General features: G+C 37.4%; 1 protein-coding gene across 1 annotated transcript in view; it reads right to left on the bottom strand.

Annotated features, from left to right (window-relative positions):
- The window catches only part of LOC102815031 (chromosome unknown open reading frame, human C10orf107), a gene marked incomplete at its 5' end in the record, with an annotated part of 143,146 nt that overhangs the window by 93,773 nt on the left and 23,133 nt on the right, over nucleotides 1-26,240 (bottom strand). The window contains one exon of the mRNA XM_006835802.1: nucleotides 21,012-21,084. Coding sequence (XP_006835865.1) covers nucleotides 21,012-21,084 — 73 coding nt within the window. The remainder of the gene's footprint in view (nucleotides 1-21,011; nucleotides 21,085-26,240) is intronic.

The following is a 26,240-nucleotide window of genomic DNA, read 5'->3' as shown; positions in this document are numbered from 1 at the left end:
ATGACAAGAGAATTATAGAGTCACCAGAGATTTTAAATACTTTATCCAAGAGATAGACATTAGATAGTTCTGAGTTTTGTTTTGTTTTCTATTATAAACACATATATACACCCACATTTCTGTTGACTGCCTGATTATCTCCTTGGGATCAACTTGTGGAAGTACAATTGCTGATTCAAAATTGGTAATCTTTCCAAAGAGCAGTTTGGCAAAATATCTCATGACCTTAAGATATGATCTTGAGATATTTTTCCAAACTGCTCTTAGGAAAGATTACCAAGTTATACCAACAGTATAAGAGAACACACAGTCTTAAGATTTGAATGTTTGAAAACTTGATGATTTTCGTTTTAATTTGCATTAACCTAATCTTGATGTCCACTCACTGATAAATTACACTGATTCTCTTATTGCTTTGTCATTTTCTCCCTATTAGAGAGATCACCATTTTCTTACTGATTTATAAGAAGTCATTATGTGAAAAAGAAAGACTATTAAGCTCTTTCTGTCACTGGTACTTTAACAGTCTGATCTTTACATTTCTTTACGGCGTTCCCTTCTCCTAAAACAGCCGTATTAACTTTTGTTGTAGCAAAAAATGTGACTGGTCTCTGTTGTTATTCTGTGACTCTCAACTTGTAATGGTCTGCATTTAGACTTTCCCTTGTTGCTGTTAGGTGTTGTCAAGTTGATTTTGACTTAAAGTGACACTATGCGTAACAGAACAAAACACTGCCCGATCACGAAGCATACATACAATCATTTTAAGCTTGAGCCCACTGCTGTTGCCACTGTATCAATCAATCACGTTGGTAGACTTCAACTTTACCTAGCATCATGTCCTTCTACAGGGACTTGACCCTCCTGACATGTCTGAAGTATGAGAGACCTAGTCTCGCCATCCTGGCTTCTAAGGAGCATGCTGGCTGTACTTCTTGTTGTTGTTGTTGTTATGTGCCATCGAGTCGGTTCCGACCCATAGCGACCCTGTATAGGATTTCCGAGGGTGTAAATCTTTACGGGAGTAGAAAGCCTCATCTTTCTCCCGCGGAGCAGCTGGTAGTTTCGAACCGCTGACCTTAAGGTTCGCAGCCCGATTCGTAACCACTACGCTACCAGAGCTCCTTAGCACAAAACAAATTTGTTTGTTCTTCCTGCAGTCCCTAGTACTTTAAATATTCTTCCCCAACACAATAACTCAAATAGATCAATTCTTCTACATATGCCTTATGCATTATCCAACTTTCACACACATAAGAAGCTATTAAAAATACCATGGTTTGGGTCACGCACACTATAATCCTCAAACTGGTATCTCTGATCTTGAGCACTTTGAAGAGGTCTTGTGCATCAAATCTGCCTAATGCTCTTTGATTTCTTGACTGCTGCTTCCATGAGTGTTGATGTTGGACAAAAGCAAAATGAAGTCCTTGACAATTTCTATCTTTTCTCCATTTATGTGCATGTTACTTATTGGCCCAGTGGTGAGGATTTTTGTTTTCTTTACATTGAGCTGCAACCATACTGAAGACTGTGCACTTTGATCTTCATCAGTATTTAAGTCCTCTTCACTTTTAGAGAGTACGGTTGTATCATCTGAATATCACAGCTTGTTTATGAGTTTTCCTCTTATCCTGATGTTAGGCTCTTCTTCATATAATCCAGCATCTCAGATTATTTGCTCAAAGTATAGATCAAACAAATACAGTGATAGGATACAACGCTGGTATACACCTTTACTAATTTTGAACCATTCGTTGTCCTCTTGGTCTGTTCAAATGACTGCCTCTTGGACTATGTATCGGTTCCTCATGAGCACAGTTAAATGTTCCGGAATTCTCATTCTCTGCAATGTTGTCTATAGCTTGTCATGATCTACACAGTTGAAAGCCTTTGTATAGTAAATAAAGCACAGGTAAATACCTTTCTGGTATTCTCTGCTTTCAGCTGAGATCTATCTTAAGTCAACATGATATCTTTCGTTCCACATTCTCGTCTGAATTCGGCTTGAACCTCTGGCAGTTCCCTGCCAATGTATTGTTGCTACCATTTTTTTTTTAGCAAACTTTTATTTGCATAGTATATTAATGATATTGTCTGATGATTTCTGCGTTCTGTTGGGTCACCTCTCTTTGGAATGGGGCACAAATACAGATCTCTTTCTATTACTTGGTCAGAGAGCTGTCTTCTAAATTTCTTGGCACAGATGAGTAAGTGCCTCCAGTGCTGCATCAATTGGTTAGAAGATTTCAGGTTGTATTCCATTTATTGCCAGAGCCTTGTTCTTTGCCAATGCCTTCAATGCAACTTGGACTCCCTGAATTTTTTCTTCAGTTCCCTCAGTCTGAGGAATGCTGAGTGTGCTCTTCACTTTTGGTTTTCTAACTCTAGGTCTTTGCACATTTCATTATAATATTTGGCTTTGTCTTTTTAAGCTACCCTTTGAGATTTTCTGTTCAGCTCTTGTACCTCCTCATTTCTTCCATTTGCTTTAGCATTTCTATGCTGGAGAGCAAGTTTCAGTATCTCTTGTGATATCCATTTTGGTATTTTCCTTCTTTCTTGTTTTCTTAATGACCTTTTGCTTTTTTCCTGTATGATGTTCTTGATGTCATCCCACAACTCTTCTGGTATTTGGTCTTTAGTGTCTAATACATCAAATCTGCTTTTCAGATGATTTCTAGATTCATGTGGGATATGTCCTGGTGTGGCACTGTAGAATCAGCCCAGGACTGTGTACCATAAGCTTGTCAGTCCTTGGAAATCCTGTACAGGGTTGCTAAGTGTTGGAACCAACTCAACAGCACTTAACAACAACAATGTTCCCAGTCAAATTTTAGCTTACATAGACTTCTTTTAATTTTCTTCATCTTTGATCTGAACTTGTCTATGAGCAATTGATGATCTGTTCCACAGTCTGCCTCTGACTTTGTTTTGGCTGATGATATGGAATTTTTCCACCGTTTCTTTCCACAAATGTAGTTAATTTGAATTTTGTGTATTCCATCTGGTGAGGTCCGTTTGTACAGTCATCTTTTATGTTGTTTAAAAAAGGTGTTTGCAATGAATAAATCAGCAGTCTTGAAAAATTCTACCATGTGATCTGTAGTATTTTTTCCACCACCAAGGCAATATTTCTTCAAGTACTGATCCTTCCTCTTTGTTTTCCACCTTTGCATTCCAATCGTCAGTAATTATGAATACATCTTGATGGCATGTTTGATCAATTTCAGACTGAAGAAGTTGGTAAAACGCTTCAAATTCATTTTCACTGGCTTTGGTGGTTGGTGGGTAAAGTTGAATGTTTATCGTTCTTGTTAAATGCCATCAAGTTGACTCCCCTTTACAACAGTACTGTATAGAGTTTCCCAGGAATAGATGATGGTCTTGAACTACTTACCTGTGGTTCAGTGCTGATCCTATAGAGTCACACCAGGATAGTAGTATTAACTGGTCTTCCTTGCGGAAGTTTGTATATTATCCTATCACAGAAAGCATTGTACCTCAAGACAAATCTTGAAATGTTCTGTTTTATGATAAATGCGATGCCATTCTTCTACAACTTGTCATTCCCTGCATAGGAAACCATGTGATTGTCATATTCAAAATAGCCAATACCAGTCCATTTTAGGTTCATTTAGGAAATCGATCTTCATGTGTTCTTTTTCATTTTTGACAACTTCCAATTTTCCTAGAGTCATACTTCATGCATTTCATCCTGCGATTATTAATAATTGTTTTCAGCTGTTGCTCCTTATTATGAGTTGTACCCCATCAGCAAACGAAGCTCCCTATAGCTTTACTCCATTCGAGTCGCCATTGTGTTCAACTCTAATTTGAGGAGGCATTTCTTCCCTGGTCATATTTTGAGTGCTGTAATGACTAGGATTTTGTGTCAACTTGACTAGGTCAGGATTTCCAGAGATTTATCAGTTGGGATGTACTTATTGTTATGGTGATAAAATCTAATGGTTTCACAGTTAACTCTGTGATGTGTGTCTATGAACAGCCAATCAATTAAAGCTATGCTTCCTTGGGGGTACGGCCTGCTCCCAAATGTAATGGACTTGGGAAAAGGCTCTCTCTGTCTTCTGCTGGGGGCTTGGGATTCTACAATGTAAGTCATACCAGGCCTAAGACAAGTGCCTTCCAACCTGAGGGGCTCAACTTCTGGCACTATATCTAAAAATATTCTGGTACTATTGATGATGTTTCAATATTCTCACACTATCTGACAGTGTTCCACTGCTATTCGTAAGGTTTTCAGTGGCCAAACATTCAGAAGTGGTACATCTATCCGTCTTCCTAATTTAGCTTGGCCTGAAGCTCAGCTGAAACCTGTCCACCATGAGTGACTGTGCTTGTATTTAAAATACTGGTGGAATCATTTTACAGCATCACAGAAACACACAAGCCGCTACAGTACGCCAAACTGACAGATAATGGTGGGGACATTTCTTAGATGGTCCATATTAAGAAAGAAATCCATATTTTAAAATGACTAGTGTAGTGGATTACGAGTTGGTCTGTGAACCACAAGGTCAGCAGTTCGAATCTATAAGCTGCTCTGTGGGAGAAAGATGAGGCTTTCTACTCCTGTAAAGTTTAAAGACTTGGAAACCCTGTACAGGGTCACTATGAGTCGGAACCAAATGCCATGGCACACAACCACCACCAGCAAAATTGTAAACACAATTTCTTTCAATATTAGCTTTCAGTGATATTACATTTACTGTCATTGGACTTAATGATTGCTATTTTGGAAGACTGATTTAGGTATTTCACCATACACCCCACAAAAACTTCCCCAGATATAAAGCTTTAGAACTAGTCCATGAAATAAATAACAGTTGTCTTCTTATACTCATTTAGAAATTGATTGATTTAATAAACAATTATTAAGCACTACGTGAATGTATACAGTTCCTATACTAAGAAAAACAAGAGAAATAATGCCAGTTACCCTAAACTAATGAAACTATATCATTAATTCCATGAGATATAGCTACTTAGTTCAAAGTTAATGAATGAATGATGCCAGTGTTCTCGACACAGAGTACTTAGTGCTAAGAAAATAAAAGGAAAAGTGATATTAGAGAAGACACTTTCTTCCTGTTCCCTTCTGTCTTAGCTCCTTCCCTTTCCTTCTTCCTTAAGTGTCTCTCAAATGGAGTTGTTTGTGAAATAGGTTTGGATTGGTTAAAGAAGAAAAAAAACGAAGGTGGAGAACATTTCATTCAGTAGGAAGAACTTCATGCTTCAAGGCAGAAGTAAGTAGGAAACGTGTAATTATGAAAAGACCAATGTACCTCAATTAGAGAACTGATCACAGAGGAGCAGGCATGGATGCTAGTATGTCGTCTGATGGGGAGACTTGAGTGACAGGCTCAAGAGCTTACGTGCCATGCGTTCTGTGATGGAAGCTAGCTTTAAATTAGGCTTCTGCCATTTATCAATTATTTTACTGGAGACAGATTCCATGAATGTCTCTTAAAAGATTTATATTTAGGGAGGAATGATTATTTTTCTGTGCTTCGGAGAAAAAGGACTAGAGTGAAGTTTGATAAATTGTATACCTGAGAGTCAACCATTTTCTTTAAATGATAGATTCTGAAGTCAGTCAGTCACACATGCCAGGCAGAGTAGATAGAGTTATTTTAACACAACAATTTCTGATTGATTTTCTTTAGAGACGCCCAGTGTGAGTAGGTCAAACTACAAATTATGCCCTGTATGATTTTTTCCTTCTAGCAGTTTGCTAATAGGATCATCCAGCAAGAAAAAAAGAGCCTTTTTCAAGATTAAAAACAATGTCTGGATAAGTTGAGATGATCTTGATAGGTACATCTCAAGGGAAAACTGAACAGAAAAAAGATAGCTTTATAATACGCTTCATTTGCTTTCTTCCTTTCCGAACTAAGATCAGACATGCAATGTTGTTTTTACTGCTCTTTCATTTTTTTCTTAAAAGGGTTAGTGCTGACATAAGTTTCATATTTTGTTTATTCAAGACACCAAAACTTTAAAGTTTAAAAAAGAAAAACAAAATTTATGCTTGTATCTGGCTAATTTTTCCCCTCAAAATGCCAGTGATTTTTAAGTACAGTGTCATTAACACTCATAATATGTGTGGGTTTTAAAATAAGGAAGGAAAAAAGTAATTTCTTTATTTTATTTTGGCTGTGGGAATAAGTGCTCATAACCTTAAATTAGATACTGTTTAATATCATTAAGTTTAGAGAGTTCAGAACTTTCTACATTTGCTATCTTTAAGTGGTATGATGTTGGGTTATGAAAGACTGTCAACTTACGACTCTAGACAAGGTAACAAATTAGGTATATTTATCATTCTATATATGGGGCTCTGGTAGCGTAGTGGTTATGAGTCAGGCTGCTAACCTCATGGTCAGCAGTTCAAAACTACCCACGGTTCCACGGGAGAAAGATGAGGCTTTCTGCTCCAGTAAAGATTTCAGCCTCGGAAACTCTACGCAGGGTTGCTATGAGTTGGAATTGACTCCATGGCACACCACCACCACCACCATTCTATATATTACCACTTTTGAACATAGGGCCTCCACAAATGGATGCACAAGCTGTGTAAAACACAACTCTATAAATCACATAGACTATGAAGTGAATAGGCATGCTGGTGTGGTGCAGCGGGTTAATGCGCTGGAGTACAAATTTGATTTGAACCACAAGTCGGCGGTTCAAGCTCACCAACTGTTCCTCAGAAATCCTATACGGGGTCACTATGGGTTGGAACTGACTCCATGGCAGGCAAGAGCAATGGCATGAAGTGAATGGTGCCCCCTGAAGCTGTGCAGGAGAAGTCTGTGTGACAAAGTCCATGTTAGGCATTACACTTTGGACGTTTATGAAGTCTGCTGGCTTAGACAGGGAGAAATAAAACAACACCTGCCAATCACAGTCTCTTAATTATGAAACACTCTCTTAAATATTAAAACAGGTTTAACATTACAACTTTTTTTAAACATCTAAATGCAATTATGTATGTGTCTGAATATATGTATATATATGATATAACCTTTGAAAGTACAAATGATTCAAGATTTGATGTGCTGTTACTTTGGTGAAATTACACTGCAATATATGCATAATTTTTATGTGCATTATATGTATAATTCATGATATCAATTTTATTTTCTTGGGGGAAATTGTGGATGCTATAGTTGATGCATTTGAGTTATGGTATTGGAGGAGAATATTGCAAGTGTCATGGGCTGCCAAAAGAACAAACAGATCTGTGTTGGAAGAAGTGCAGCCAGAGAGCTCCTTGGAGGCCAGGATGGTCAAACTTCGTCTTTCATACTTCGGACATATTGTCAGGAGGGACCAGTTGCTGGAGAAGGATATCATGTTTGGTAAGGTGGAGGGTCAGAGAAAAAGAGGAAGACTCCCCCACTCCCCTCAGTGAGATGGATTGGCAAAGTGGTAGCATCAATGGAGTCAAGTATGGCAACAATAGTGAGGTTGGCCCAGGATCGGGCAGTGTTTCATTCTGTTGTACACTGGGTCACTATGAGTCGGTACACACTTGATGGCACCTAACAACAATAATAGCATAGCAGAACCCCAAATTTTTACCCTATGAATGAATTTTCAGGTAAAGTTAGTTTATGTATAAAATTTACATATGATAACAATGGTGGTGGTGGTGGTGTGCCGTAGAGTTGGTTCCGACTCATAGTGAACCTGTACAGAGTTTCCGAAGCTGTAAATCTTTACTGGAGTTGAAAGTTTCATCTTTCTCCCACAGAACAGCTGGTAGTTTTGAACTGCTGATCGTGAGCAATACTTGTATTTAATTTTATAGATTGAGATTTTACGTATTTTGCTTTTTTGCCATTCATTTTGTGAAAGCCCAGGTGAAATTTTCTTGTATGTCTGTCAATATACTAGAATGTTATGCCTCAGAAACATTATAACAGGGTCAGTATGGGTCGGAACTGACTACACAGTAATTAACAACAAGAAGCAGATAAGCCTGCACTTAAATTTACAAAATATGCTTCAGTTCTTCTGTGGGATGAACTAGGGAAAATTGCATTACATATAAGTAATGAGAACACTTGCATTGTAAAAGATTACCATAAATACAAAATATGTGGAATTAAATGTCTCTCTTTACATTGTAAAGCGGCTCTCGTATCATAGAGGATTACGAGCTGGGCAGCTGCTTACTGCAAGGTCAGCAGTTTGAGTATAACAGCTGCTCCGAGCTGGGGAAAAATGAGTCTTTCTGCTCCTGTAAATATTTATTGCCTCGGAAACTTTATGCGGGGTTCTGTTAGTCTGTTACTATTTCCCTGTGGAAATACTCTCCTTTTTTAAAAAAAAAAAAGCTATGAAGGGGCTTCAAAAAGTTTGTAGACAAATGAATTAAAAGAGAACGAAATTTTTTCCATGAACTTTTGGAAACCCCTTTGTATTTGTAGATGGATATTTATCAAAACATGGCTTGTAATAAATAGCTAATCATTAAAAAATAGAAGTATTTACACAGGGATGATTCTTACAATTTTCGGCACCATATATATACTTAAAAAAACTCTATAGGTTGTGCTAATCTGCTTTCCAAAGTGCTTATGGTATGCCATTGAGTCAGCTGTGACTCAAGTTTTTGTAGTTATTAGGTGCTATTGAGTCAGTTCCAATTCATACCACCACTAAGCACAGCAGAATGAAATATTGTGCAGTTCAGTGCCAACATCACAATTGTTAAGCTTAAATCCATTGATGTTTTCATAGTGTTAATCCATCTCGTTGGTGTTCTTCCTCTTTTTTTGTTGACAATGTCCTTCTCCAGGGACTAGTTTCTCTTGATTACATGGCCAAATATAAGAGACAAAGTCTCACCATCTTAGCTTCCAAGGAGTATTCTGGTTGCACTTACTCCAACACAGATTTGTTTGTTCTCCTGGCAGTCCACAGTACTTTCAATATTCTTCTCCAGCACCATAACTCACATGCATCAATTCTTCTAGGGTCTTCTTTGTTCACTGTCCAATATTAACATGCAAATGAGATGGATATTTGCTATTAAAATATCATGGCTTGGGTCAGGCGCACGTTAATCCTCAAACTGCCATCTTTGCTATTGAATATTTGAAAGTGGTCTTGTGTAGCAGATGTGCCTACTGCAATACATCATTTGATTTCTTCCATGAGTGCTGATGGTGGATCTAAGTAAAATGAAGTCCTTGACTACATCAATCTTTCCTCCTTTTATCATGATGTTATTTATTGGTCCAGTGGAAAAATTTTTTTTTCTTTACATTTAGATGCATCACATACTGAAGGCTATGGTCTTTGATCTTCATCCGTAAATATTTTAATAATTCTTCTTTAATTTCAACAAGCAATATAATATCATTTGCAAATCTTCCTCCAATTCTGATGCCACATTCTTCTTCATATAATCCAGCTTTTCTGATTACATGCTCAGATACAGACTGAATAAGTATGGAGACAGAATACAACCCAGACACACACTTTTCCTGATTTCACACCATTCAGTGTCCCCTTGTTCTGTTTGAATAACTGTCTCTTGGTCTATGTACAGGTTCCTCATGAGCACAGTTCAGTGTTCCAGAATACTCATTCTCTGCAGTGTTTTTCAAAACTTGTCCTGACCCACACAATCAAATGCCTTTGCATAGTCAGTAAAGCACAGGTAAACGTCTTACTGGTATTCTCTGCTTTCAGTGTAGATTCATCTGACGTCAGCAATGATATCCCTTATTCTATGTTCTGATCTGAACCTGGCTTGCGTCTCTGGAGGTTCCCTGTTGCAGCTGTTTTGAATGCTCTTTATTTAACATTTTAAAGAGGATTTGTGGGACAGATTTGCCTAATGCAATAAGTCATTTAACTCACTTCCATGAATATTGATTCTAGATTCAAGCAAAATGAAATGTTTGACAACTTCAATCTGTTCTCTGTTTATCGTGATGTTATTTATTGGTCTAGTGGTGAGTATTTTTGTTTTCTTTACATTGAAGTCTTTGATTTTCATCGTATTTAAGACCTCTTCTCATTCAGCAAGCAAGGTTGTATCATCTGCATATTGCAGGTTGTTAATGTCTTCCTCCAGTCCTGATGCCATGTTTTTCTTCATATAGTCCAGCATCTCAGTTTATTTGCTCAGAATGCAAACTGAATAAATATGGTGACAGGATACAACCTGAGGCACACCTTTCTTAATTTAAAACCATTCAGTATCCCTTTATGCTGTTTTTACAACTGCCTCTTGTATAGTTCCTCTTGTGAACAATTAAGTGATCCGCAATACCCATTCCTTCCAATATTACCCATAGTTTGTCATGATCTTCATAGTTTTAAGTGTTAGCATAGTCAATAAGGCAGAAGCAAACCTTTTTCTGGTATTCTCTGCTTTCTGATATCAACAATGTTATCCCTAGTTACACATCCTGTTCTGAGTCCAGGTTGAATTTCTGGCAGTTCCCTGTTGATGTAGCATTGCAACTGTTTTCTAATTACCTTTAGCAACACTTTACTTGCATGCGATATTAATGAGTTGTACGATGATTTCTGCATTCTATTAGGTCATCTCTCGTTGGAATGAGCACAAATATGGATCTCTTCCAAAGTTCTTGGCACAGATGACTGAGCGCATCCAGAGCTGCATCAGTTTGTTGAAACATTTCAGTTTGTCTTCCATCACTTCCTGGAGCCTTCTTTTTCGTCAATGCCTTCCATACTGCTTGAACTTCTTCCTTAAGTACCAGCAGTTCTTGATCATATGCTACCTATTGAAATGGTTAAATATGGACCATTTCTTTTTAATACAGTGACTCTTTGCATTTCTTCCACCTTCTTTTGATGCTTTCTTTGTCATTCAAGATTTTGACCATAAATCCTTCAAGATTACAAGGAAAGGCTTGAATTTTTTTCTTTAGTTCTTTCAGTTTGAGAAATGCTAAGTGGGTTTTCTTCCTTTTTGGTTTTCTAACTCCAGGTCTTTGCATATTTAACTTTAATACTATGTCTTCTCAAGCTGCCTTAGAAATTTTCTGTTTCTCTCTTTTCCTTTGTCATTTCTTTCATTTGCTTTAGCATCAAATCTGTTCTGAGGTAGTCTCTAAATTAAGATGGGATATATTCAAAGTCATAGTTTGGCTCTTATGGCCTTGTTTTTATTTTCAGCTTCAACCTAATGGTTCATTCCACAGTCATCCCTGCCCTTGTTTTGTCGATGGTATTGATCGTTTCCACCACCATTTCCCACAGATGAAATCAGTTTGATTCCTGAGTACTCCATTCAGCGAGGTCCATGTGTATAGTCACCTTTCATATTGTTTAAACAATTTGTTTGTAAAGAATAAACCATAGATCTTGCAAAATTCTATCATGTGATAATTTCTATCATCAAAGCCACTAATTCCAACTACTGATCCTTCCTGTTTCCAATCTTCACATTCTAATCACTAGTAATTATCAATGCATTCTGATTGCATGTTTGATCAATTTCAGACTGAATAAATTGGTAGAATTCAATTTTATTACCTCAAGCTTCAGTGGTTGGTACATAAATTTGAATAACACTGGTATTAGCTAGTCTTTCCTGTAAGTGTATGGATATTATCCTATCAGAGACAGAATTGTACTTCAAGACAGATATTGAAATTTTCTTTTTGACAAAGAATGTGACGCCATTTGTCTTCAATTTATAATTCCTGACATTGTAAATCATATGAATGTTCGATTCAAGCTAGTCAATACCAATACATTTTTGACTTCTAATTTTCTAGATTTATATTTCGTACATTCTGTGTTCTAATTATGAATGGATGTTTGCAGTTATCTTTCCTCATTGTGCGTTGTGTCCTATCAGTGAATTAAAGTACCAAAAGCTTTACTATGTTCACATCATTATGTTCAGCTCTATTTTGAGAAGGCAGCTCTTCCCCAGTAGTATTTTGACTGTATTCCAACCTGAGGGGCTCATCTTCAGGCACTATGTCTGACAATGGCCCACTGGTATTCAAAATGTTTTCATTGGCTAAGCATTCAGAAGTAGTCCATCTTTCCTTCTTCCCAGTCTGTCTTAGTCTGGAAGCTCTGCTGGAACTTGTCCAGACCTGCTAGTATTTAAAATACTGATGGCATAGCCTCCAGCATCACAGCAACAGGCAAGACACCACAGTGTGTCAAAAGGACAGATGACTGATGGAGAAGGCGTGATATCTTCACCAAATGGTATCTTCTTAACTAGAGACATGTTTGTCTTTTCATGTAGTAAGAATTTTTAAAAAAATTATCTTTACTAAAATGTCCCCATATTTTTAAATTGTTAGGTTCACATTTAAATATTTTATGGCATTCATTGTTATTACCAATGTGATCCTCTTCTAATGGGTTATTAATAAAATATAGGAAAATATGTTTTTCCAGTCTCACACAATGTACAAACAATGGCAGTTGCTGGAACAGAACAAGAAGATACTGAGTGGTCTGAAATGAGGAAGGCTCTGAGTCAGGGCTGTATCTTTTCACCATACTTATTCAATCTGCATTCTAAGCAAACAATCTGAAAAACTCAACCATATTAAGATGAATGCAGCATCAGGATTGGAGGAAAACTCATTAACAACCTGAGATATGCAGATTTCACAACTTGGCTTGCTGAAAGTGAGCAGGACCTGAAGCACTTACTGATGATCAATAACTACAGTCTTCTGTAGGGATTTTACCTCAACATACATTAAAAAAAAAAATCCTTACAACTCGACCAATAGTCAATATCAATATTTATTTCATTTTACTTGAATCCACAATCAATGCTCAAGGAAGCAGCTATCAGGAAAGTCAGTGATGTATTACACTGAGCAAATGTGCAGCCAAGACCTTCTTTAAATTGTTGAAAAGCAAGGATATCACCTTGAGGAAGGACTAAGGTACAATGGACCCAAGCCATCCTACTTTTGATTACCTTAGAAGCATGTAAAAGCTGAAAAATGAATAAGGAAGACCAGAGAACAGTCATAATGCATCTGATTTATGGTGCTGGAGAAGAATACTGAAAAGTACCATGGACAGCCAGAAGAATGCACAAATCTATTTTGGAAGAAGTATGACTTGTCTCCTCCCTAGTAAAGGAATGTGGTGAGACTTCGCCTCATGTACTTTTAATGTGTTGTTAGGAAGGACCAGTCCCTGGAGAAGGACATCATGTTTGGTAAAGTGGAGAGTCAATGACAAAGAGGAAGACCTCCAACGGACGGACTGGTAGTAATGAGCTGAAACACACCAATAATTGTGAGAACGGTGCAGGACCTGACAGTGTTTGTTCAGTTGTACATAGAGTCCCTGTGAGTTGGAACCAACTTGACTGCACCTAACAACAATAACATCAGAAATATTTCTAGATTAGGATGAACCTAAGGCCAACAAAAATGATTTACTGAAAATGTGGTCCTATGATCTGAATATGTAGCTTCTTGAAAAATGTATAGCTATAGCTAGATAATATTAAATTAACAACTGAAAGTCAATTCTGTTTCAACTAAAACCCAAGAAAAGTATTAAATATTTCTGTTCCCTATTAATTATTAAAAATTAATATTTATCAGTTATTCCTGGAGTTGATTCATGTGTTTTGTCTTAATCTTCTATCTATAATTTAAAAAGAAGCTGACTTTTCATGTGGAGCAAAAGAGAAAGAAGGAAATAAAATTCTCAAAAAGAAGCAAATCTACAGGGCTAATAGTTTACACACACCACAGCCTCATCTGCCTTGAGAGCAGAAAAACTACATGGTAACCACACAGCCTGGTTACTGCTACTGAGCAATTTGATCAATACCACAACAGACGGATCTTGATTGATAGAAGAATGTGGTTGTTGTTGTTAGGTGCTATTGAGTCGGTACCAACTCATAGGGACCTTATGCACAGCAGAACGAAACACTGCCTGATCCTGGGCCAACCTCACTACTGTTTCCATGAGTGAGTCCATCGATGCTGCCACTTGGCCAATCCATCTCGTTGGGGATCTTCCTCTTTTTCTCTGACCGTCCACCTTACCAAACATGATATCCTTCTCCAGCGACTGGTCCCTCCTGACAATATGTCCGAAGTATGAGAGACGAAGTTTGGCCATCTTGGTCTCTAAGGAGCACTCTGGCTGCACTTCTCCCAACACAGATCTGTTGGTTCTTTTGGCAGTCCATAGCACTTTCAATATTCTCCTCCAACACCGTAACTCAAAAGCATTAATTCTTCGATGGTCTTCCTTATTCAGTGTCCACCTTTCGCATGCATATGAAGTTATTGTAAATACCATGGCTTGGGCCAGGCGCATCTTAGTCCTCAAGCTGACATTTTTGCTTTTCAACATTTTAAAAAGGTCTTACGCAGCAGATTTGCCTAATGCAATACATTGTTTGATTTCTTGATTGCTGCTTCCATGTTGATAGTTGATTCAAGAAGAATGAAGTCCTTGACAACTTCAATCTTTTCTCCATTGGTACGAATGTTGTTTATTGGTCTAGTGGTGAGGAGTTTTGTTTTCTTTACATTGAGATGTAATCCATATTGAAGGCTGTGCTCTTTGATCTTCATCAGTAAATGTTTCAAGTCCTCTTCACTTTCAGCAAGCAAGGTTGTATCATCTGCATATCACAGGTTGTTAACGAGTCTTCTTCCAATCCTGATGCCACGTTTTTCTTCATATAACCTAGCTTCTTGAATTATCTGCTCAGCATACAGGTTGAATAAGTATGGCAAAAGAATACAAACCTCAAATTCTTTAAAAATCCAGACCTATTGGACTGGTTGACTGGAGAATTTCCAGACTATTGTCCTAGGATACTCTTTAAAGTCTGAACAGACATAGCCCCTGAGGAACCCTTTTAGCTAAATACCAGGTTGGCTGCTTTTAGAAGATCATGTCTATGAGTCCTAACGGTCAATAATTACTTTGATATAAAGATGAGATGGTAAGGGGTCAGGGAAACTAGACTAATTGAAATGGAACAACCAGAACAGAATATTTATGAGCTATGAAGAATATAATCAGTGTACGAAAAAGGACATGGAGACAGAATCTGACTTCCTCTAACTTCACAAGGGGGAGGAGGAGAATCACCATCAGCATCAGCTCCTGGCTGATTATTAAGGAAGCTGAGGTGAGACATGCCTCCAACCTTTAAACTTTTTACCAATTCTGATACCAACCATCCTTCCCACAGCACTCTTTACCCTTACTTTATTCAATAATGCATTGAAATGGCCACACAAAATTCACAGAACAAAGTCATAATTACGGGGTTTATTAGGGAAGCTAACAGGTTACAATTCAGGATCAGAAATGCCCAGGACATAGTTCTTTGGCCAGAACAGTCTCTTCCCAGCCATGTCAACTGGCTTCTTTCTGGTCCCTGGTCCTTCAGTTGAGCAGCCCCTTGGCCACTGCCTTCTTCAGGCAATGTTACAAAGTTCTATTAACAGTGCTGATAAATGCCCAAAGGGCACTCCCCTCTGCTATTCGCCTTGGCCCAAAGTCACTCAGCTCTGGTTACCTGGGTTAGCAAACTTAGCTCACAAATTCAATGCCTGGGTGCATCCTACTTCACGAGTGAACCTCCTGCCTGAAGACACTTAGCTGTATTCACTCGGCAGGCTGGCTCTTGGTTCTGCTGCTACGGCTCCTCTGCCACTTTTCGACTGGTCCTCTGGCGTCACAGCTCCGTCTCCTGGAGTGAGGAGGTCCAATATGCAGAGATCTGGGTTCCAAAGGATGCGTGGCTCTCCTGGTTCTTCTTCTTTGTTGACAGTGAGATCCCCCCTTGGGCTTCGGAGATGGATCATTTTACACCCACATCGAAAGTTTCAGTAATGATTGTCCCTGCTAAAAATGACTGACAAATGAAATCCTATCATCCTTTCAGTTCCTTCCCCTACCTTCTCTTATCCAGACTCATCATGGAAAAGTTGTTTGGTGGGAGTTACAAAGAGTAGGGGTAGAAGAGCCACCTTAAATAATTCACTGCACAGCACAATGTCACGGAACAATTCATGTAGAATTGTTGAATGGGAAGCTAACTGCTGTGTAAACATTAATCAGAAACAACAAATATCATTAATTATTTTCTTCTTTCTTCTCCTATATTCTATTATGTTTGCAGCCATACTCTGCTCTTTAATTATTTCGTAGTAATATACTTAAAAATGTCTTCTTAACTTTTTCTTTCCTATATTTTTATTAGATTTTAGAAATTGCATCTTTGTACAATTTTTATTATGATATCAATATAACGTTCCTCTTAACCTCTAAAAAGAAAAAAAGTAACTGAACTGTATCAGTAGTATATAACTTGAAGGCTTGCTGGAGAGTTAAATGTAAACATTCATGCTAGTGCTGTGTGGCCCTGGTCACAGAGCACTGAGGTCACCATGAATAATCATATTAAGGGGCAGGCCGCTGACTACTCTATGAAAGGCTGCTAATTAGAAAACAGATATTTGCACCAAAGGTTACCAGACACTTCTAAAACTCCATAAAATATTGTAGTATAATACCTGCTTTGGCTAATCCTCTAAAATTTTGATGATTCAATACCTTTTCTTTAAGAATTAACTTTTATAACTCTGGTCAGCATGGGTAAAATACAAAAGACAGTGGAAAATAACAGCGTCAATCCCTGCCTGCTTTTTGAATTTTATCCTTCCATAAGGATAAATATGTCCTTACAGCATAGAAGAAAGACATGATTGTACAATTAACAAAGGGACAGGGAGTTCTTTCAGAAATTTTTTCTTGATGAATTTAAATATCTATTAATGTCACTGTTGAAACCGCTATCATTTCCCCAAAGTTTTATTTAATAGATGAATTAGGGTGATATTCCAAACTCTTAATCATTACAGTAATGTCACACTATATGTTGCAATTCTGAAATGAAAATGTTCTCAGTGAAACTTTGTCAAGTGACACCCAATTTAAGCTACAGTATGCACAAGGTTAATGAGATTACAAGGGGAAAAAAATAAGCAAAATAGTGCAGCGCACTTTCCTTAGACATTAGAAGAGCTGTCCAGACAGAAGGTGAGAATTGTTAACTGAGCAATGAATAAGGAAGGTCAAAGAAGAATTGAAGGCTCTAAATTATAGTGTTGGTGTAGACTACTAAATATACCATAGACTGCAGGTAGAATGAACAAGTCTATCTTGGAAGAGGTATAGCCAGAATGCTCCTTAGAGGTGAGGGTAGGGAGACTTCATCCATGTACTTTATGTTGTCAAGAGGGACCAGTCCCTAGAGGACATCATGCTTGGCAAAGTAGAGGCTCAGTGAAAAAGGAGGAGATCCTCAACACGATGGATTGACACAGTGGAAGGAACAATGGGATTAAACGTGGCAAAAACTGTGAGGATGGTGTAGGAGTGGGCAATATTATGTTCTATTGTACACAGGGTCACTACGTGTCTGAATTGACTTCATAGTAACTAAACAACAACACATGGTGACTGAGGTGTTCATGAATTAAGCAATGCATAAATCAAAAATGACAACAATATGGAAGACAAAACAGCACATTCCATCTGGTTCTTACGATCGGGAAATAATATCATTTTATAAACATCGCGGGGTTTTATAAACATAGTAGGGTCACTACAGTTTCTGATAGATCTTGTTAATGTAGCCTCCTGAAGTAATTGAAGAAATCAAATGTTGTACTGCATTAGGCAAATCTACTACAAAAGACCTTGTTAAAGTGTTCATCAGCAAAGATGTCACTTTGAGGACTAAGGTGTGTCTGGCCCAAATCATGGTATTTTTGATAGCCTCATGTACACGTCCACTGCTCATCTGTCAGTTTGTGGTAGCTTGCGTATTGCTGTGATTCTGGAAGCTATGACACCAGTATTTTAAATACCAGCTGGGTCACCATGATGAACAGGTTTCATCTGAGCTTCCAAATGAAGACAAACAAGGAAGAAAGAGAGACACACTACTTCTGAATATTTAGTCACTGTAAACCTTATGAATAGCAGTGGAACACTGTCAGATAGTGCTAGAATATTTAATGCTGAAACATGACGAAAAGCTCCAAAATACTGTCAGATACAGTGCCAGCAAATGAGGCCCTCAGGTTGGAAGGCACTCATTATATGATTGGGAAAGAGCTGCCTCTTCAAAGTAGAGTTGACTGTTGGTCACACAACTGGAGTAAATCCCTTGGGACCTACATTTGCAAATTTGGCACAACTCAAAAGAAACAACAGCTATAAACATCCTTTAGTAATAGAAACATGGAATGTATGAAGTATGAATCTAGACGAATTGGAAGTTGTCAAAAATGAAACGCATAAACATTGATATTCGAGGAATTGGTATTGTTAGGGACCATCGAGTCAGTACTGACTCATAACGACCTTATGCAGAACAGAAGGGAACACTGCCAGGTTCTGCACCAACCTCATAATCACTGATAGGTTTGATCCCATTGCTGTTGCCACTGTGCCAGTCCTTCTCATTGGAGATCTTCCTTTTTTTATCCGACCTTCCACCTTACCAAAATGTCCTTCTCGAGGGACTTGCACCTCCTGATAATACTGTCACTGTGTAAGAGGCAGAGACTGACCACAAAGGCTTCCAAGGAGCAATCTGAATGTACTTCTTCCAACAGATTCTGGCATTTCATGGTACTTTTAATATTCTTCTCCAGAACCATAAGTCAAATCAATTCTATGGTCTTCCTTATTCACTGTCCAACTTTCACTTGCTTATAAGGTTAATGAAAATACCATGGCTTAGGTCAGGTGCACCTCAGTCCTCAAACTTACACCTTTGCTCTTCAACACTATAAGGAATTCTCGTGTTGCAGATTTGCCTAATGAAATACATCATTTCATTTCTTGAATGCTGTTTCCATGAGTGTTGATGGTTGATGTAAGAAAAATGAAGTCTTTGACAATTGCAAACTTTTCTCCGTTTGTATGGATGTTGTTTATTGGTCGAGTGGTGAGGACTTTTGTCTTTTATACATTGAGGTGCAATCCATACAGAAGGCTTGATCTTTGATCTTCATCAGTAAGTATTTTAAGTCCTTTTTGCTTTCAGCAAGCAAGGTTGTATCATCTGCATATCACAGGTTGTTAATCCTCCAATTGTGATTTCTTCATGAAATTCATCTTCTCTGGTTATTTGCTCAGCTTACAGGTTGAATAAGTATGGTGAAAGAATACAACCCGAGTGCACATCTTTCCTAAGTTTAAACCATTCAGTGTTCCCTTGTTCTGTTCAAACAACTGCCTCTTGGCCCATGTACAGGTTCCTCATGAGCACAATTAGGTGTTCCAGGATACTCATTCTCTGCAATGTTGTCCATACTTTTAATGTTCAGCCAAAGAACTGAACAGAAAATTTCAAAGGTCAGCTCGAAAATACAAAGTCAAATACTGTAATGAAATGTGCAAACACCTGTTTTGCAAAAGGGCGCTATAAGATCGATCATACCTAACAATAAAGCCAACATACGCATGTGAAAGTTGGACAGAAAATAAGTAGACCGTAAAAAAAATTGATGCATTGGGCTGGCGAAGAATACTGAAAGTGCCATGGCCTGTCAGAAGAACCAACAAATCTTGGAAGATGCATAACCAGACTTTTCCTTAGAAGTGAGGATGATGGGACTTCCTGCCTCATACTTTGGACATGTTGCCCAGAGGGATCAGTCCCTGGAGAAGGACATTATTCCTGGTAAAGTGAAGGGTCAATGAAAAAGAGGGAGACCCCCAACAAGACAGACTGACACCATGGCAGCAGCAGTGGGCTCAAGTATAACCACAATTGTGCGGATGGCACAGGACCGAGCAATGTTTCATTCTGTTGTGCAGAGGGTTGCTGTGAATGGACACTGCACTTACCAACAACAAAGTAGCTAAGAACCTATGCTGTTAGAGGCCAAGCAAGTTGGCTCCAGTTAATGGCAACCTTGTGTCTGTAGAATTGATTGTAGCATGTTTTTATAGCATCTTAACCTTTTTAATATGTCTTCCCATTGGGGATCACGGCGGCTCTGTAGGATAAGCACTGACCTTCATATCATCAGGTTGGCAGTTTGAGTCTGCCAGTCATTCCACTAGGAGAAAAGTGAGGCTTTCTGCTCCTGCAGATTTACAGCCTGGGAAACCCTATACAGGGTCACTAAGAGTTGTAACTGACTTGTAAGCACTGAACAACAACAACAACAACCAGGATTTATTTCCAATAACTACAAGTACACAATCATGTATCAAGGCTGTTCAAAAATGTTTCAAGGTAGATAGCTTTTTGTGTGTATCTGTTACGTTATGTGCTACTAGTGGCTCATTAACATACTATAAATGAAAATGCATGATACTCTATGCTTTGGTAGGAAACAGAAGATGATGTTTGTCTTTAAAAAACAGTACAGTTAAAGTATACATCAAGCCACACATACTACAAAACTGAATAAAATAGTGCATGCACATTTTTATTTATGTGCTGGTGTGGCAAGAGTAACCTGAATTGATCAGTAAGAGAACAAACTGGAATGAAATCAGAATGTGATTTGAGAGTTTGCCCAAATCCTTCAGTTAAGATGGAATGCAATTAATGTGATGCTTCCTTGAGGAAGTGGAATTTGATCTAGGTTTAAATAAATGTAAAATTAGAAAAAAATTGATTAATTGATTTATCTCACCTTTCCTGATCTTATGGGTATGAAAATATACCTATCCTATCTAATTGAGCTTTGTCAAATAATCCAAAATTTCCTAAAGTACATGTGATTGGCAATGCTTTTCATGCCAAAGATAGCTTATTTTCGTAAGCTCCTTTCATATAATTATTCTTTTTTGAAAAGTATTAGTTGGTTACATTAACACTTGAGTAATCTTGACAAGAAGTTGCTTTAAGCAGTTAAAGATCAGATGCTGATTAGCATGCATTAAGTGATTCAGCTGAATTGGTTCCAGCTAGATAAATTACTTACCTCAGTTCCTGTCACAATTTCTTCCCTGGTAGAATAGAATAGGAACTCATAGAGCTTGTAGTGTTGAAATAAGCTGAAATACAAAATCAATGTGCAACTCTGATAAATTTATTTCAGAAAAAATGAAATATGGTATTTATTGAAGGACAGTTGTTTCTATCGACCATGCTAAAGACATTAAGTACTAGTATAATGTTAATCACCTCCTTTATTCCAAAAGAAATTGTCCAGAAATGTTTAGAAAAGATTTATTTTTTTGAGATGTTGAAAATATACCATAGCAATTAAAATAATATCTGTAAATCTGTCTATGGTGAGTGAATATGGTTGGAATAAAGGGGTAATTATATCAAACGAATGCCCCAACTAGATTAATAACAACTTCACATTATTTTCATGTTTTGCTCCAAACTGGAGTCAATTTCTCCTGGCATGATGACATGAATTCTATATATTTATTGATATCAAATTAGTTCCTGTCTCTTTCCTAAACCCATTAAGATTAAAGTAACCTCCAATCACATCTGAAAAGTGATACAAGATAAATAAAATTCATTTAGAACGGCCAGATTTTCCTGAAAATACTAAGGGAGGAGTAAGAAAGGCTTGGCAATCTGTTCCCGAAAGGCCAAAGCCAAGAGAGCCCTTTAAAGTATAATTCTACTCTAACGCACATGGACTATCTATGAGGCAGTCAACACAACCAAACTTGTGTGGCTTGGCTATTACTTCCGTTCATGTTCCTAAAGTGTATCCAGATTAAATTAACCTCGACTAATTCCTGAAAAATGATACAAGAAGAATGCAAACCTATTTAGAAAATGACTGAATTTCCTTCAGAATTTTAGAATGAAAATAGAAGGGAAGGAATTAATTTTTAAAAAGATCATTTTGTCAGTTTTTACTCTTAAAAAATGTTATCACTGTACAAAAACTACAAAAAGCCAAAGGAGGTCCTTTAAACAAATATTTCTTTTAGTAAGTTTAAAGATTTCAGAAATGTATTACTGGAAGCTTAAAATTTACTGAAAGGCTGACTTCTAATATCCTGTTTGTGATAATATTTGAATTTTCTAATTCTCTTCCTGCTGGTTGGGAAAATTAATAGACTCATAATATAGCAAAATGCTCAAGAACAAAAAAATAGTGTTAGTGGTTTCTCTTTCACTCTGGTGCCTTTTGCTATTTAAGAAAATTGATTTTAATATAACTGAGAAATTAACATTTACAAAATGTAGCTACTGAGCATGTATAATAATGGCTTCTCCTGAATGCTGTAATGGATCAAATTTCAATTCATTTGAAATCAATGAAGAGATGCCTAGGCAGCTGGGTCTCTCTGAGTTATATCAGAAGTTGATCTCACTACTAACACAGCGTATTCAAAAGTGATGGGTCGGCAGACTCAGTCACGGCATTTCTTTTGGGGGAAACAACCTTAAATGTTCAAATTACTCATCAGCATTCAGAAAATGAACTTAGCTTTTGACATCACTTTGATATGTTGGCTCAAAAATATGTCAAGATTAGTGAAGTCTAATAATTCAATGAAGCATCAATTCAAACTCTCTTTCCCTTATATTGGTTACCTAGAGAAATCTTTAAATTCAAAAGCGTTACATTGGCAATAACTGATTTTGGATAAAAAAAGAAACATTAAAGATTGCATTTTGGAAATAGCTTGACTTCTTTTCAGTGAAGTAGTTTAAGACTTTCTTTTCTCAATCTTACGTCACACTAAGAACTTAATTCATACATCTTCCATTTTACAATTCCATAATCTTTCATTCTTAGTCTCCTTGTTGCCTATAGGCATGAGATGATCCCACGCCAATAAGGAAATTCGCTTCCTACAATGAAAATTAAACGCATGATTTACATGCAGTGGTCAACGATGCAGATTTGCCGGCAAAGGTGAGGATTGGGTGAAATGAGGGAAACATCTCAGGAGGCACTCATCTGAGGGTCTAGCCAAGACACCTCCCTTGCCTTACCAAGGCCCCTTTGGACTGCCTCTATAATTTATAAAAACAAAAAACTCTCTATAAAAGCTCCTAGACTAGGTCAAACTTCAACTTAGCCCTAAATGGAAGAAAGAATACTCAGAATAAAAACAAGTGAAATCATCTGGCTCTGTGCCAGGAAGTGCAGGCCCTGCCGGGATGGTTTTTTTTATATTGGGCATACGCTTGCCCTGGTGTGGTATCGTAGGATACGCACTGGCCTGCAAAATCTGTGTGAACCACAAGGTCAGCAGGTGAAACTCACCAGCCGTTCCTCGGAAACGCTATAGAAAGTTGATATGCTTCGGATTTGACTCCACGACAGGTGACAACAATGTCTGTACATATTACCTTTGCTTGATTCCCAGAAAACAGGTAGAATAAATAATGATAGGCATGCAACCAGACTAGATATACGTCCAAGTGATGCTTTGTATTTGAAAAGCTACAATGGTGTTTATATTTACATACATCATAAACTTACATATACACTGTACGCAAGTTGATATGTTAGTAATTAGAATAATGGGGAGTGAAGCTAATGGTGCAGAAGTTTAGCAATGGTTATTTTCAAACGACTTAAACAGGATCAGATAAATAATTTAGAGTCTATTAAGAATGTCACATGAAATTTCTACTTCATTGTCCTTCCTTAACGTTTCATGTAGTATGAGTGATGTTTTCTAAACTGAACTTCCTAAATTGACTAGGGTTTTCATGGTTTGGGTGAATTTAATATCAGCTTAAATTAAAGCATGCCTATGCTTTTGATAAATGAATTAGCTTTCTATTTATAAAACTCTTGTAATCATCAAAATGAAAATTATTGTATGATTTAGTGGTGTCATTAAGCTTACATTTATGGGATGATGAAGGATTCTAAGCAAGTATATCAACTTTAGTATCAATTGCAGCTATTCTACTAACTGATAATCTTAATTTTATTTAACAGGGATTTTTAAAGCAGATCATTTCTTAGCGATCATCATATGAGACTCTAACAGCATAAAATATAGTTCTGACTTAACTTTATTTGCCAAATCTCTGAAACATGACTTGCTTTTTGAATACTGGACTTGTTTTGGGTACACTGTACATTTCTTATGTAAAGTTGCCCTGGTTAGGATTTAAAGGTGACAAACACTGACATCTTCTGAAAGGACATTTTCCCAGAGAGAGAGAGATGAAAGGGAGAAGAGACACCATCCTTCACCGTCTACAAGGTGTCATTGTCGTGCCTGCGCGGTTTGTGCTACCACGGTTAGCTATCAGTCCCGTGCCCATTAAAAAGCTCCAGGGCTTGGGGCTCAGCTGTAAAAATGTGTTTTGCAAGAGAAACCTGGCAGGTTCAAAAAGAGAGAGAAGAGAAAGAAAAGTGCTAGACAAGTGCGGAGCAGAACTCTCCTTGCCCAGTGAACCTCAAACCCTGACGGGCAGAAAGACATTGAGGACTGAGTTCTCCTTCAATTCTACACTTCCGCCCTCTTCCCTTCCCTCCAGATATCTTGCCTTCTCTCTCTAATTGATTTGAAGAATGATGTGGCTTTTAGTGAGAGAGACACATTAGGAGGCGTATTAAGAAATCATATTATATCAAATGCCATTATATATTAAAAAACACATTACATCATATGCTATTATTAATTCATGCCCGAAACAAATGTATAAACTTTATCATATTAAACATATTAATGTTTAACAACCTTCCAGACTACAACCAGGATACTTGCCAAGCATATCACAAGTGTGCATGTCTAAGATGTCATTCAGCACACTTTTATTGTGAATTTTAAAAAATTTACAAGTGGGAAATACATAGAATAAGATGAACAAAGATATTATTTCATAGACGTTTTCAGTTAGTAAGAGAAATATTTTACCTGTTCTAGTTTAAATATTTGCAAGCTCTAAAAATGCTCCCTTAGTGAGATGCACAATTGTAATCCGATCTTGTAACAGAATATATAAAAAGACAGATTTTTTTTGCTCAACAATGAAGAATCACTGTATTAAATTTTTTTTACCCTCCATTCACCATCAATGTGGCTTAAAGTCAGGTTAGGTGTACAACAAAGTTGTGTCTTTTCACCATACTTAGTCAATCTGTATGCTGAACAAATAATCTGAAAAAGTGTACTATGTGAAGAAGTGCGTGGCATCAGGATTGGAAGGAGATTCATTAACACCCCGCAATATGCTGATGACACAACTTTGGTTTCAGAAAGCAGAGATGACTTGAAGCACTTACTGATGAAAATCAACGACTACAGTCTTCAGCATGGATTACACATCAGCATAAAGAAAACAAAAATCCCCATAGCTGGACCAATAAATAGCATCATTATAAGTGGAGGAAAGACTAAAGGTGGCAAGAATTTTATTTTACTTGAATCCATCCACACTCAACAGCATGGAAGCAGAAGTTAAGAAATAAAATGACCTACTGCATTGGACAAATGTGCTGCAAAAAACCTCTTTATAGTGTTCAAAGGCAAAGATCTCACTTTGAGAACTGGGATGCACTTAAACAAAACCATTGTGTTTTCAATCTCCGCATACACATGTAAAAAAAAAAAGGGCAATAATTTTCTTAAAAAGCAAAAGAACTGATGAATTTGAATTTTGATGTGGCCAAAGAATATAGAATATACTATCAACTGCCAGAATAACAAACAAATGAGACTTGGAACCACTTCAGCCAGAATGCTCCTTAGAAGTGAGAATGGTTAGACGTAGTGTCACATACTTTGCACGTGTTATCAGGAGGAGCAGTCCCTGGAGAAGAACATCATGCTTGTTAAAGTAGAGGATCAATGAAAACTAAGAAAACCCTCAATAAGATGGACTGACATAGTTGTTGCAACAGTGGGTGATGATTGTGAGAAGGACACAGTACTAGTCAGTATTTCATTCCGTTGTTCATGGGTTCATTCGGAGTCATAACTAATTGGACGGCTCCTCATGACAACAAAAATATGCAGACGACACAACCTTGCTTGCATGTATTACAATACAACCTCACTATTGCAGTTACAACAGTATTGTAATCAAGGGGTAGAGTCTGTTCCAAGCAGCATTTTCCTTGCCTTGTAAGAATGTAAAGTACGTCAAAATGTTCAGTGCCCTGAGTTATATTTATTAGATGGAATATGTCAGTATCATCTGCTCGTTGATTGGATCAACTACAGTATAAATTCTGCAAACATCTGAATTTGTCAAAATAAAA

This window comes from Chrysochloris asiatica, unplaced genomic scaffold (assembly GCF_000296735.1).
Source record: "Chrysochloris asiatica unplaced genomic scaffold, ChrAsi1.0 scaffold00020, whole genome shotgun sequence".
NCBI lineage: Eukaryota > Metazoa > Chordata > Mammalia > Afrosoricida > Chrysochloridae > Chrysochloris > Chrysochloris asiatica.
This window is presented reverse-complemented; position numbering and strand designations above follow the sequence as displayed.